Raw genomic sequence first — 16,325 nt, forward strand, 5'->3', positions numbered from 1 at the left:
AGGCTAAACTCCTAGACAAAACATATGAGCAGTGCCCTAGCTACGATATTAAAATAGTCCTGGGCGATTTTAATGCCAAGCTACGAAGGGAGACATCTTTGGTTGAATAATCGGGAAGAACAGCCTGCACGACAACACTTCCGACAATGGATTCAGGCTCATAGATTTTGCTGCGGGGCGAAACGTCATGGTAGCCAGTACGCGTTTTCCACACCTCAACATCCACAAAGGAACTTGGACTTCTCCAGATCAATCTACCGTCAACCAGACTGATCATATTGCGATCGACGCCAGAAACGCTTCCAGCACTATTAATGTACGAACTTCCCGAGGAGCTAACATCGTCTCGGACCACTACCTCGTTGTAGCCAAGGTAGCACTTCGGATTTCCAGACCCAAGGCAAAACAGGGAGGTGCTGGGAGAAGGTACAACGTCAAACGGCTACAATCGCCAGAGATCGCCAAATCCTTTTCCCACCGAGTTACAAGTAACCTCTCTCGAAGTTCTCTGCCGCCAACACAATGTATCGAAAACCAGTGGCAGCAGTGACAAGATGCAATCAGAGAAGCCGCCTCTGATGTGCTGGTTTTCAAACAGCCACCAACAAGGAACCCCTGGATTGATGAGGAATGTTGGCAAGCAAATGCAGCCAAACAACAGGCACGCAAGGCAGCGCTGCATAAAAGGACGAGAGCTGCTCGTGAGCTCTATGAGCAGAAGTGGCGAGAGGAACGCCGACTTCTCAGAAGGAAAAAGAGAGGGCATGAAAAGCGTGCGGTCGAAGATGTTGAGAGGTATTAAAGCAGGAATGAGGTTCGAAAGTTTTATGAACAGGTGAAACGAAATCCACAGGTACATAAACCTAGAACCGAAGGCTGCAAAGACGAAAGTTTAAACTTCATAGTGGAACCGCAGTCAATGCTGAGGATATGGGTATGCATTAGACGAAGTAAAGATTGCCATATCTAAGTTGAATTCTAATAAAGCCGCTGAACCGGATGGCTTGAATGCCGAGCTCTTTAAAGCAGCTGGAGATAGGTTGGTTAGGAGCATGCACCAACTTATCTGTAAGATATGGTCGGAAGAAAGCATGCCCAATGAATGGAACCTCAGTATTGTTTGCCTGATTCTGCAAAAGGAGACCCTCTAAACTGCACCAACTATAGAGGAATCAGTCTACTTAACATCGGCTATAAAATCTTCTCTGCCGTAATATGTAAACGTCTAAAGCCCGTCGTCAAGAACTTGATAGGTCCTTATCAGTGTGGTTTTAGAACAGGAAAGTCCACAGTTGATCAAATATTCACATTACGGCAGATCCTGGAAAAAACCCAAGAACACGAAATCGACACCCACCATCTTTTAATCGGTTTCAAAGCCGCATAAGACAGCATCTACAGGGACGAGCTGTATAGAGCCATGTCTAGTTTTGGATTCCCTGCCAAACTCGTCCGTTTGTGCAAGATGACCATGGAGAAATCACGCTGCTCCATAAAGGTTGGAAACAACTTAACAGAACCTTTCGATGTCAAAAAAGGTTTTAGAGAAGGTGATGCGCTGTCATGTGATTTTTTTAACATCGTGCTTGAAAGAATAGTGCAGAGCTCACACGTCAACACTAGAGGCACTATCTTTCAAAAGTCTGTCCAATTACTGGCATATGCTAATGACATTGACATTATCGGAAGAACTCAGCGTAATGTCAATGGGGCTTTTGTGAGTATTGAGGCAGAGGCGGCAAAAATGGGTTTAACGGTTAATGAGGGCAAAACAAAGTACATGCTGTCGTCTAGAAAGGACATACAACACCTACGTTTTGGTCAAAACGTCACAATCGACAGACGTAACTTTGAGGTAGTCAAGGACTTCGTCTACCTAGGCTCCGCTGTAAACGCAGAAAACAAAACCAGCGCTGAGATCAAACGCAGAATAACTCTTGCTAATCGCTGTTTCTTTGGACTAAGAAAGCAATTGAGTGGTAAAGTCCTCTCTCGAGGGACCAAAGTGTTGCTTTATAAAACCCTTATCATCCCTGTCCTACTATACGGTGCAGAAAACATGGACTATGACAAAAGCGGATGAAAGCACATTGGGTCGCTTCGAGAGAAAAGTTCTTCGTGTGATCTACGGTCCCGTATGCATCGAAGGGGAGTGGAGGAGAAGATGAAACGACGAGCTGTACGGGCTGTACAGATTTCAGTTAAGGAGATGCGCTATAATGTTTACTTAACATAGTCCTGGAGCTGATAGTGAGGACGAGTTGTGTTAACCTGAAAGGCACTATCTGTGTGAGGACTTCACATTTGCTTGGCTATGCGGATGAGTTATTCTAGAAGTATTTACATCTTTAGATGAACAGGCAAAACTCGTTAATCTTTAAGTTAATGAGGACAAAACAAATTACATATATGATATGAAAAAACAAAACCTCATCTGTTCACCACCTTATACAAAACGTTAATGTTGGAGTGATTTCAAGGTTGTCAAGGAGTTTACCTGCCTCGAAACAATTATCGAATACATGAATGACATCTTAGTAGAAATCCGACGAGAAAGTGCCTTTTCAAACATATGCTATTTTGGTTTACTAAAGAAATGGGTTTAAAATTCTTGGCGAATGGAGGGAGCTTGCAAGTGACCGCAAACCATGGGTAAAGGCAATATCCCATGCTGAGATCTCCCATAGATTTTTGGATCCATATAAGTAAGTAAGTATTTCCACAGATAGTGTTGTGTTCCTTTAGTCGAGAGTATTAAACAAATCGCTAATCCCAACTACTCAATATTTCTAGCACTAGTCTGAGTTCAATTCTACAGAAAGAAAGATCTTTGATTATCCCTTTGCAGTCTAGGGCTTGATTGGCAAAATTGTTCTCTTAATTCAATCGACGAGAGATACCGAACCAGAATGTTTGTTGCAGTAAGGTTACTATTCCACTCAATGTCTGAAATGAGAAGTCTTCGTGTAACAACTAATACATCACCGACTGAAAGCATTTGTTTCCTCGTGTGAAACGCCACAAATGGAATTCCATCTATTGCAAGTTTGAGAGCCTTAGTCTCCAAAAACATTTGATAACACAAAATTCTTATCTGACGTCTGCCAAAATTTAGTAGACAAAAATTTATACGACGACGGGCGTATTTACATTTTGTTGTGCGGAATTTGTGTGTTTTTGTTATTTTTATATTAAAAAAAAAAGTTGTACATATAAATGAAAGTGTTCTCCTCCGACAACTGAGTGTTTTTGCAAAGTGTAAATTGTTTAGTTTTCCATTAAACAGCGATTTCTTTTTGAAAGAAAAAGCAACTCCATTAAAATTCCTCTTCTTGAACTTAATTAAAAACTGCCTTCAATTAGTAGATTAGTGAAAATCTAATAAATTAATAAATAAAATGAGCAACGATCGCAGTCGCGCACTAATTCTTCGCACCGAAAGCGAAGATTCCTCAACAATTCTATCGAATTCACCATCAATCTCATCTTTGAATCGACTTCGGGATACTTTTCGTCGATCGGAAAGTTTTTCCTCGCAAATAAGTTCAATAATTTCCTCATCAAATAATAGTCATGCCAATAATGCAACAGCATCAGCAGCGACTGTAAATGCAAATGCGAACGAATCAACGCCAAAGAAAAAGAAGTCTGGTAAGTCGTATTATGTTCCTCTAATCAGTTGACATCTCTTTGTTGTTCTCTAATTGAAAATTAAGTCCAAACAAAAGCTAGCAACAATAAATTTGTTTCTTCAGTTGGGGACACCTGTTTCGAGGCAAGGTGCACTATCGCCAAGTAAGATTCCTCTATGGAGTTTGAAAATAATGCCGGTTATCCTTAATTTGAACTTTTGAAGGTATTCGTACTTAGGCGTAGTTCATTTTGTATTTTTTTTTGGAAATAGGACGCTGAATAAATTAACATACCATTTTAATTCTGGAATTCATTAGTCTTTGTATGGATGAAGCTATGGAGACAAAAAGACTGCACAATCATTGTATATAAGAATAAACAATAATATGTTTTGACACAATTAAAGTGAAACATATTATCATCGTTTGAGTTGGTATTTGAATTTTTAATACGATATTAGTCGTGTGTGGAAAACATTCAACCAAATGATTAATTTTCCAACTTAATTATACTGTATTTAGGCCAAAAAGATTATGAGTAAAGAAAACAACAGTCTCGTTCCTCTTTATAAAAGTGAACTTATGGTGCGTTTCATGCTACTTTTTATTATATTGTTTAGGTACTCAAGGAGTTATAAATCCCCTTTTAATAATCAAACACAGTGCGACCAGTTAGGAAAGGAGGACAGGATTAGAGAAGAGATACCGATGCACATTTGTTGAACTGAGTTCTATTACTTGTTGGAATATTAACTAAAAATAGAGTATTAACTCTTAAGCTATGTGTATTTGAGTTTCTGAGTAGCTAGCAGTATCCAATTCTCATGAAATAAACTTTAGGAACTTTATATAAATAAAGGTCTTTCAACGGCAGGATACGACGATCTTGAAATAAACGCCAACTACTTGTTAACCTTGATTTCTTACAAATGATTCGGACAATATGTGTCTGCGATGTAATTATGGGATCAAGCGTGTTTTGGTATGCACCTCCCCAACTAGTTATTCCACACTGTAGCTAAGAATGAACGAGCCCAAAGTGTATTGTTATTAAGAAATTTATTGCACAAGTTCGTTTTAATAAGAATATTTTACGTGTTACATTAAGTATTTTTTTAATTTTTTAGTAGGTATGTAGTTTTCAATTTAAATTTTTGTCAATTGTAACTCCTAAATATTTAAAACTATTAACGAATTCGATTTTAAAACAATCGTTGGAAGAAGGGGTGGTATGCGAAATGCTTTGTCTCAGGCTCATGAGATTGAGCTCTGAGAATGAGCTCGAGATTGTGAGATAGACGATTTGCAATGAGACAAAGCATGCAAGAGCTTTGTCTCATTTTACTATGTCAGTCTCAAAATGTCTTCTTCGAGTGAAAGTAAACGATGAAACGATGATATTTTGTGTGAATTTGTGAAAGTCAAACTCCTGACCTAAAAAAAAAAAAAATGCTTTAATAGCATTCAAATCGGAGTTTGAAAAAAAATTGGCAAAAAATATTGAAATAAATCCGGTACGGAGTCATTAAAAACGGAGTAATTCCATAGCCCTCGTCGCCAATGAGTACAGTTGATGAACTTTCAAGGAGAGTTTGGTAAATTTCAGAATTTTTAAAGATTCTCGAATCATGTACCGACCCTGGCCAAGAGATGCTCCAATGCAGGATGGGAATTGATACTTATTTAGCCAAATTACTTTTTCGGCATCTGTCTGCTTCAACGTATTCGGAAATTTAAACCAGTCCTCTTTTTTGCTTACAATTTTTTCACCAACTTCGATGATGATCCTAGATATCAAAATTTGGTCGATTCCGAAATCTTTGTCAATTCCGCTTTGGAAACCAGGATCAGCAACGAATCGTAGAAAAACCATCATTCTGGTTTTTTTAGATACACGACCACCCCGAAAAGTATCACTACTGTCGGAGAAAAGAAACACGATGTTATGATTAGGATCATTAGCAGGAATTTGAATTTGGTCCCTAATTTTTGGGATTTGATCAGCATGTCTTTTCCAAACTCTATTACCGTCTAACTTAATCTCGTAGTGTAGTTCATCTTGTTTGGCTGTAATTCTTCCGAATTCCCATTTGTCGTTTGATAGATAATCTCTTACGGCCACTCTTTCTCCCACTAAGAATTGTTTTTTTACAATTGGACGCTAAGGAACAACTTATGTCTCTCTGGGAATGAATAAATCTAGGCGAGATTGAATTTGACGCCCAAACATTAGCATAGCTGGTGACTTGCCCGTCGTTCGGTGAATAGCTCGGCGATATGCAAACAAGATTTTCGAAATTGTAGCTTTTAAATCGCTTGCTTGGCATTTAGCAGTTTTCAGTTTATTTTTTATTGTTTGCACAAAACGTTCAGCGAGGCCGTTGGTAGCTGGATGGTATGGTGCACCTTGCTTGTGTGTTATTCCATTATTTTTCAAAAATACTTGAAAATCTGACAAACACTTTTGGTGTACCGAACGTAGCAAAAATACTTCGACAAGTTTTGATCGTAGTTTCTGTTTTAATAATAGGTATTACAAGTACTTCAGGCCATTTGCTGTGAGCATCAATTAAAATAAATAAGTATTTTCCTAATAAAGGTCCAGCAAAATCAGCATGCACGCGTTCAAAGGGTTTCGATGGTGTACTCCAGCAATGGACCGGTAATATTTTGGCTGGTTGTGCTCTTGTTGTCTGACAATCTGTACAATTTTCAACTAATTTTTCTATCTCTTTATCCATCCCATTCCACCAGCAGTAACCACGAGCTAGAGACTTTATTTTCGTTATGCCAAAATGGGCTGAGTGAAGTTAAGCAAGTACACGTTGTCGTAAGCTTTTAGGTATATATGCACGGATTCCTCGTAATATGCAACCTTGTTGTAAAGCGAATTCTGTTTGCCGAATACCCCAGCGATGTGTACCGTCGCATTCACGACCGTGTTTTAAACTTTCGTACAGAATGTATACTTCATCGTCCTTCTTCGTTTCATCTCTCAATTCGGATACATGAATTGGTAAGTTCTCCAAACACTCATTCTCAATTATATCAACTTCTTCCACGTTATGGTTTGTGTCTTGAATAGGTAGCCTGGAAACAGCATCTGCGTTGGCATTATCTTTGGATCTTTTCAAACGGATTTCAAAATCGAATGATTCTAAGAATATTGCGTAATGTTGCATTCTAGTCGCCGAAAGGGTTGGTAAACCTTTTTGTGGAGAAAATATTTGCGATGTAGGCTTGTTGTCGGTAACCAATATAAACTTCCTTCCAAACAAATATTGATAAAATTTGCGGATACCATAAATAATGGCATAAGCCTCTTTGTCGATTTGGCTATATCGTTGCTGTACAGAAGATAAAGTTTGTGACGCGAATTGAATGGGTTTTTCTAACACGTCTGGATATAAATGACTTGATACCGCCCCCACTCCATAAGGGCTTGCATCAACCGCCAATACCACTGGCAGCGAAGAGTCATAATGTGTTAGAACTGTATCCGATAGTAATGATTGTTTGCAATTTACGAGTAATTGCTTCCTTTCGGCTCGCACCAGATACATTTTAACTTTGTGGTTATTTGTTGCAGTTGCTACATTAACAATAATGTACCCCACACAATCCAATTGAGTTTTGAAGTAGCTGTATAGCAACGTATCATTATCATGTATGTATATCCAAATCACCAAAGTGCCTTTCCGCATCACCTAAGCTCACGATCGTCACCGGTGCACCTGTATCAATTTCAAAATTTTAAAAAAAATTATTAACTTTAAGATTACAAAATATTTTGGAACGATTAATAGTACTTAGTTTATTGTTTTTAATATTATTTACCCCTCCCTCGTATATTTGGAATAATTCATCTGCCAGGACATTATCGCTTGAAATGTCATCTTCTTCTGCAACCAGGTTAACTTGGCGCTTTTCCTTCAAGCAAACTTTACAAAGATGTCCTTTGGTCTTGCAGAATCCACAAACCGCTTCTTTATAGGTACAATGGTTTGCCAAGTGGGAGGTGCTACCACACCGGTAACATTTTCTTGTAAATGGCTGTTTATTGCCCATGCCCGCTGTCCTTTCGATTTTTTTTGTATCTTTCCGCTTATCGCCAAATGCATTGACTGTTTCTTGGATTTCGTTAACGCTTGACCTCGACATATGTTGATGGAATTCAATGGCCCCTCTTTCAGCTGTCTCGAAGGCATTGGCGGTGTTCACAGCTATTTCCAAAGTCAAGTCGCTTTTTTCGAGTAGACGACTCTGGATTTTTTGGTTTATTAACCCAAACAAAATTTGATTTCTTAAAGTTGTATTTTAGTAGGATCCAAAGTTGCAATTTGCAGATAGACGTTTCAAAGCAACTTAGAAATCCGCACATGTTTCACTTTCCTTTTGTTTCCTCAAATGGAAACGATAATTTTCAAGGATCTCATTCGGTTTCGGATCGAAATGGTCTTTTAAAATATTTGTTATTTCGCTGTATTGTGAATCTTCTGGTAAGTTGGGCAAGAGCTTGTCACACAGCACATCGTAAGTAAATGCTCCCATGTAGTGTAGCAAATATTGCTTCTCTTTCGAAGCATCGCAATTGAAAAGCTAGCAAAATCTCAAAATAATGAGATTTGAGACTGAGACAATGCATTTCGCAAACCACCCAAGGTGTCATTTGTTCAAAACTTGAATTTCCCAAAGAAGGTGTAGCCAAGCTAAGTTTCTTACATGTTCCTGAATGGAACATAACATTAAAGTCCAAGATTGGAGCTGTTTGTTTGAAGTGCAGACCATTATTTTAGTTGTTTTCACTTAAAATGAGCTCATGCCTAGAAAACCATTGTCTTAGTACATTTTAATCTTTTTGTAATATAGTGGTCAACTCAAATAGCGCACTGCTAACATATGTCAGAGCCATATCGTCAGCGAATGCTGTTATTTTGCTAATTGATGATTGTTTGAAGACAGAGTTTACGTACAGGGTCCGGAAAAAAGATCTCCCATACTTTAAAAGGCAATGACGAATAAATAAACAATTTAACAGACAAATTGTATTGATCTTTTTAAATTAAATACTCTGCCGTTTTACAATTAATAAAATAATTACTTAGTTTTAAACATTACATCCTTTAAATATTGCATATGAAGATGTGTGTTCAAAATTCGTTTTACACTCCAATCAGACAATCCAACGACAGCTGCACGTTTAAGGCTGAAACACACACAAGTTTCAGTTTCGGCTTTGCCTAACGTTTACAAGTCTAGCCATAGGGATTCAATGCATGCTATCACAATGAAGCTTCGACCTCACGTTTCATTTGACAATCGTAAGAAAATAACGTAATGTTACGTAATGTGACTCCGATAGAAAGGTCTAGTTCAAATTTGCTTTGTCTGACAGCTCAACAGCTGTTAAAAAGTCAACAAACAAAAAAATTTGTCTTTTCGAGGGATTCTCTCTCTCTTCAAAACTCATTTTTTTTTATTATGAGAAAAAATGACATGTGCCATTTTAAAAAAAGTTTGTATCCAAGTTTGAAATAAAAATGACCACTTGTAGGTAAAAATGACGGACATAATTAATTGAAGTCCGAAAAATTTGTAAACACAGATTTATGAATTCTTCACATTTTCCTTGACATATTTTCCATATTATGCAGATGACATTTTTTTTAATTACGTACAGTTAAACTCACAAACTCCCTAACAAACTTAATTAAATTAGATTAACCCGAATAAAGATAACGAAACATAAAAATAAAGCGTTTTAAGATGTGATCAAAGTTTATAAGCTTAAAAATGTAAAAACATAATTTAAGTAAATGTATTACTCTCCAGACACTAACACTATTTTGAAGCTCTTTGCCCAGCACGTTATTAAAATTAAGTCTATTCCTTTATTTTTTTAAACAAACTATTCCAAAAAAAAAAATTTTAAAAATGACTTTTGTCAATTTTATCGTTGATTGTGTTTGTTTTTTGAAAATATAGGCATCGTCCATTTCATTACTTCATCTTTGGGATCACCCTGAACCAAGTTAGAAAAATAATCAATTTAAGATGATGTTGAAATTTCGAAACCCGACAAAAAACTTTTTGGAGTTATTTTGGATACATTTCTTAAATTATTATTACTAAGGTTTAATTTAAATAACTAGTAGCAGTTGTTTTTAAAAATTCTGTATACTTAAATAAAAATATAAGGATGTTGTTTTTACCATAATTGTATTTGAAGTAGTAAGGTATTTTGAAATTTTGTACGGCTTATGTAATGAGTAGATAATTTTCTCTGTTTCCTTTAGTCCAATTCAGATCAAGAGTTCAATATTTTTAATAAAGTTTTTATGTACACAAAGTTGCTTAAATGAGTTTAACCGTTGTTTCTGTTTAGCCAAGAACGTTTTCGTTACTCAAACAGCTTTTTTTTTGTTTCCGAAAAATGTGACCAATGTGACCATTTGACCAAGTGAAAAAATAATGACCAAATTTGGTCACAGATGACCAATATGGCAACCGTGTTTGGAAGTGTCATTAAAGGCAACCTCGAAGTAGGCCTAACGTGTTTGTGTATCAGCCATTAAGTGCTGAACGGCTCGAAGATTGCTGGATAGACGCACTTACACGCGCCACATTATCCGGTGTTGTTGCGGTTAAAGGTCGGCCAGACGATTTTCTCTTTAGCGCAGAACCCGTTGCTCTAAAGTTTGATAACCAAACTTGAATGCACATGATCATGTCGTCCAAATTGAAATCGAATGCGAAAACGCCACGTAGACCTCTATAAATAGCTTTAAATATAAACGTTTAAAAATACGGTAGGTTTTTTTGCCGGACCCTGTACATCAAAAACAATATTGGACCTAGTACAGATCCTTGAGGAACAACGGTAGTAAGCTCCTGAACATTGCTAAATATTGCATTGATTCTAACTGTGATGTCTTGCGGATAAATAAGAGGCAAACCAATCGAAAGCGGGACCTTTAAATCCAGTTTTATAAATTTTTCCTAAAAGGATCTGATGATTGACCAAATCAAATGCTTTAATCAGATCAATACTTTTATTGTTGTTAAAACTTTCACTCACCTCACTGCAAAATTTTAATATGGCCGCCTGTACCCCTACCTTCACGAAGACCAAATTGGTCGTTGGTGAAAAACTCATTTTTGTCTAAAAAACCAGTAGGAAATACACATTCGTGAAGTGCGACTAAGGCAAAGAATCGCTGTAATTAACAGTAGCCCATATTATATGGAATCTCGCTTTATTCGAAAAAATATGCGTCAAGACAAGGTGTAATGGCCATCTTCTGATGAGCCCAACCATTACATCGGGCGAAACGCATATAAGAACACCTATGCTGGTTTATTTTAATTTTTATTTTCATTTAATGGTTTTAAAAATCAAAATTTAATTTTCATTATCTTAAATCATATTTATTAAAAATAATTGGTGTTCAGGAACAAACAATTCGACTGTTAACAGTCAAACATTTCATCTTTAAATTAGAATGAGCCAAATCATTTTTGCATCGTAGGACAAAACCTAAACATCTAGCAACATTTTTTCCGATGTCAAATATGTGACCACTCTAATATACATACCTAGAACTAAAAGCTGCACAGTCTCAAGTATCACACATGAATAGAGGCATTTGGGGAGGGTTTCGCTTTTGATGCACTAGACAGCATTGAATTTGCGGAGCCTTAAATTCTACCCTGCTTTTTATTCCTTATTTAATGAGTAGTTAGGTAGTCCCCATCTAGAGGACAAGGACGAGAATATAAGAACGAATATAAAAAGCTGAGAATACTGTCATCAAAGTAAAAATTAAGTTAGTAAAAAGTTTCAGACAAAGGATTATTTATAAGCAATAAAGACTAGTATCGTAGACAAAACGGAGCCCTGGGGCACACTACCGTTTATTTTATGGATATAAGATTTTAACTCGTCCAGTACTAATTGCATTTAACGGCCGAAAAGTAATTTCTAACCCAACAAAAAAGAAATTCATCTATTCCAAATGCACGCGTTTTCGAAAAGAAAGCTTGAAGCCAAACTCTATTAAATGCCTTTGAATTATCAAGTGCGATAATCTTACTCTCTCCAAAAAGATGTAAAGATCACCAGGGGACCTATTGAAGAACACCCTATTTGAACATTTTAAGAGGAAAGTTAAAACAAAGTGAAACTTGGGATCAACAGGATAACGATCCCATATATACGGCTATGGATGTTTAATTGTGGGTCGCCTACAACACGCCCCACATTCTATTTACACCTCCCCCCACCACATAAAGTGCAAATCTCAACCTAATCGAACATATATGGGGTGTCTCAGAGAAACAACTCTGAAAACACAATATAACGATGTTTTTGTACAAAATATTAGGTTACCATTTTCTAAACATAAAAGACATTCAAAACGGAATTAAATTGTCCTTCTAGGGTACAAAATGCTCAGACATGATCATTCCACCATTGGAAAACATTCTGACAAGGTGTGTAAGGTTGAGATATATTCCCAAAGCCTGGAGAATGGCAAAAGTAGTCTTCATTCCTAAAGCAGGGAAACCCTCACACGTTAACCCTAAAGATCTACGACCAATCAGCCTATCATCCTTCCTTCTTAAAACCTTGGAAAGATTGATTGAAATTTTCATCACACATAATTTAGAGCCATATCTCATTTCCACAGGTCAACATGCTTACTCTAAGGGAAAATCGGTAGAATCAGCACTTCACTCGCTGGTACGTATTATTGAACATTCCCTCGAATACAAAGAATATAACTTAGTAGCGTTCCTAGATATTGAAGGAGCTTTCAACAACGTCAGTTACCAGGTGATCACAACAGCAATGGATAAGCTGAAATTAGAGAAATCACTCATAGATCTTATAAGTCTCAGGCTCAAAAGCAGGACAGTAATTTCTAACATGAGAAGTTTTACTACCACCAGATCGGTGAATCGAGGCACTCCCCAAGGTGGAGTCCTTTCACCTCTTTTATGAAACATGGTAGTAAACGACCTACTTACAGCATTGGAAGCAGAGGGTTTCAAGGTGATTGCCGATGCTGACGATGTTGCGATATCCATATCTGAGAAGCATCCCCAAGTTCTCTCGGAACTCCTACAAAATGCCCTAAATAGGCTAACTAAATGGGCTAAGCAATGTGGATTGGACGTCAACCCACACAAAACAGAATTAATACTCTTTTCGAGAAGATATAAAATTCCTCAGATTAGCCCACCCAAGATTAGAGGAATACCATTAAGCTTTTCCGACCAAGCTAAATATTTAGGCCTAATTTTAGACAAACAAATTAAATTGGAAGGCAAATATTGATGAAAGAGTAAAAAAGCCCATAGGATCAAAATGGGGCTTCGTCCCAAAAATAACCCACTGGCTATAAACTTCGGTAATCAGACTGATACTCATTTATGGAGCTGTCGTATGGTGGACCGCACTGGACAAGATGTTAAATCTAAATAAGCTCATCAAAGTCCAGCGGTCGGCAGGTATGTGCATCACGGGAGCACTTCGCTCAACACCAACCGCAGCACTGGAAGTGCTTTTAAACCTAACACCACTTGACATCTTCTCCAAAAAGGTGGCAGCCAACTCATGTGTGAGGCTTAGAGCCACCTCTCAATGGACCAGTAACAATATTGGACATAGTACTAATTTAGACAGTTTCAGATTTATCCAAGATCGCTTAGACTATACCACCTCAAAAATGGTATTCGGTAAAAACTTCCATTTGTTCATCCTTTCAAGATCCTCCTGGGAAGAAGAGAGACCCCTGAAAGACGATGCGGTACACTTCTATACAGACGGTTCAAAGACCGATCACGGAGATGAAAGTGGTATCTTTTCGGAACAACTGAATCTCAGTCTATCCTATAGACTTCCCAATCAATGCAGTGTATTCCAGGCAGAAGTAATGGCGATTAAAGAAGCACTATCCTGGCTCAAAGAAAACGTTATATCTTGTAAGGATATACGAATCTTCTCAGACAGCCAAGCCGTTCTTAAATCTCTCGCGTTTGTATCCACAAACTCTCAAAAAGTCCACGATTGTCGATCATCTCTGAATGATTTCTGATTTCGAATGTGTTTTAAACATATTAATATATTATTATTTTTTATTTAGGAAATTCCTGTTTTAAAATTAAAGTCCGATTCAAAGGTTTGTTTTTTACGTCGTTATACCAGTTGCCGCTAAGATTGTCCATCCATCTCTTATTTGGTCTTCCTTTCGGTCTGGATATATACGTTTGATTGGGTCTATTTGGTTAATACTGTTTATTTGTGTTGCGTTCTTGAAATGTGACCTGCCCAACTCAATTTCAATTGTTTTATTCGTTAGATTGCGTATGTTATGTTGGTTCTTCTTCTGATTTCTTGGATTCTTATTCTTTGAACTTTCCGAGTTACTTGACATTTCTTAAGTCTGCCGAATGAATTTGATGCAGGTCAGCTTGATTGTAATCCCATATATCGTGACAGGAATTATTGTGACCTTTGAGTCCAAAAATATGTTTTACATTCCAAAATTGCTTCCAACTGTTCGTTATACTCATTTTTAAAGATATACACAACGTTTTTGAAATCTATGTAAATATTTATTTAAGCTACCCATCAAAATTTTGTTTAGATTTTGAATTAAATAACTTCTCAAGGTTACCCTACAAACAAACTGTTCGGGCTGTATTGAAATAAGATTTGTAACCTTGCCCCACGGGTGTCAAGAAATTATTTATTACCCTTCAAAAAAGGTCGCTCTTTGCAATTTAACTATCAATTTAGATTGTCAAGCAAAAAGTATTCAGATTCATTTAATGAAAAGTAAATAAAAAGCAAATATTTAAATGAAAAGAAAAACAAACATTCAAACAACTAGAATTTTAATTTTCAATTACATTTTTTCTTAATCTGTTTTTCTAATCATCAATTAAAAATCTCATCTTCTACTTCATTTGCTACCACATCTACATCCACAGACTGCGCAGTAAAAGCCGGTGACATCCTTTATAAATTCTAAATATGTACATATTTATATTTATTCTCCAATGAATTGAGAAATTTTATAAAAATAAAATGCAAAAACCTAGAGATGGCGCTATTTTTATAACTATGTATTACATATATTTTCTCAGAAACTCACGACTCGCACAGTTGATTCACCTCTTTTGTCCTTTTTTTGCTTTTGCAAAGCTCTTATTATTAAATCTGATGAAAACAACAAGTTAAAAAGCGGTTAATAGTCCAAAAGTAGGTAAAAAGGTGGTTTTATTTTCACCTATTTTGTTTGCTCTTATTTCTCGCCTTATGAGCATTTTAAAGAGAAAGAGAATATTAATATCTTGAATTGTATGATAAGTGTTGAATAAGGGTGCATTTCCATTAATGTAATGCAAAAATACAAAATCCACCCTTCCTTGCGGCCCCTATTCAACTAACAAAAGCAAAACTAATCGATTTCTTTTTATATTCACCCCTTGTAAAGTATACAGTATACAGTGCGACCAACTGGGACAAGAATGGAAAATATGAAATATTTTGCTTGACGCTCGTTTTTATTAAACAGTTGGACTATTTTTTTTTGGAAGCGACCGAATAAATAAATATTTATTTATTTATTTAGATATAATTTATTCATCAAGCAGAGACACAGCTCTTAAAGACTACTTAAAACTATTTAACAATATACATACAAATAAAACAAAATAAATACATAAATACTAAATACTAACCACCGAGATTGAGACTTAGTAACAACTTTTTTTTTAAACAATCTCTACTCATATATAAATTGTAATCAATCACATTACATAAAGAGTTAGCTTGTCTTAAACAGCGAGTTAACCCTTCGTTGCACTGAGTTGCAGATCTGCAACATTCCCCATTTCACTGTATAAAAAATTTAGGAATAGTTTTTTTCTAAATCCGAGCAATGTTGCTGATCTGAAACATTCCTCTTCCAAGCACGATCTTTATTCGAGCCCTCTACATAACATGTGCTCTTTACTCTCATCTGTCAAAGTTTATTTTTTGTCTAAAGTCGAAGTTTGTGTTTGATCTGATTTCATTTATTGTAAAAAATTATCAAAAAAATAGTTTTTTTCTAAAAAAGTTATTTTGTTTTCAAGGTGAGTTTACATTCTTCTGAATTTTTGTGATTTTAGTTTGTTTTACAACATAAATAGATTGTAGTGAGTAAAAGCCGTGTTGTTGCATATCTGCAACATTGCTCGTCCAGTTACCCAAAATCCATATATGTGTAATACAATGTAAAAGACATAACCTCAAATTGTTTACGACTTGTAGAATGCGTCCACGGCGAAATAACCATCTAAATGACCAACAGCTTGAGCGGTTAGCCAGTTCATGGTATGAAAGTGAAGATGAACTTGATTTTTCTGCCGATGAATGTGAGCAGGATCCAACATTTGCCCCTCCGGTGGACAGCTCATCAGAAAACGATTCTGACAATCTACCGCCAGAGCATTTGATACAGCCAAAACATACTGTCCATCATTCTCCTCCACCGCCACCTCAACCATCAACTTCTCGTGGAATAACAAATAGTTCGGAAGCCAAGCCAGCAAAAGTAAATGTCATATGGAAAAAAAAACACCTTGAGCTCATTCAAGAGCAGCTTAGTTTTCTTGGGGACGATGATCTTCCAAATGACT

General features: G+C 36.5%; 1 protein-coding gene across 1 annotated transcript in view; it reads left to right on the top strand.

Annotated features, from left to right (window-relative positions):
* The first annotated feature begins 3,130 nt into the window (after nt 1-3,130).
* Nucleotides 3,131-16,325, top strand: part of LOC129938331 (protein RUFY3) — a 75,107-nt gene continuing 61,912 nt past the window's right edge. Inside the window, exon 1 of the mRNA XM_056045807.1 lies at nt 3,131-3,651. Coding sequence (XP_055901782.1) covers nt 3,399-3,651 — 253 coding nt within the window. The 5' untranslated portion in view covers nt 3,131-3,398. The remainder of the gene's footprint in view (nt 3,652-16,325) is intronic.

This window comes from Eupeodes corollae, chromosome 1 (assembly GCF_945859685.1).
Source record: "Eupeodes corollae chromosome 1, idEupCoro1.1, whole genome shotgun sequence".
NCBI classification, from domain to species: Eukaryota; Metazoa; Arthropoda; class Insecta; order Diptera; family Syrphidae; genus Eupeodes; species Eupeodes corollae.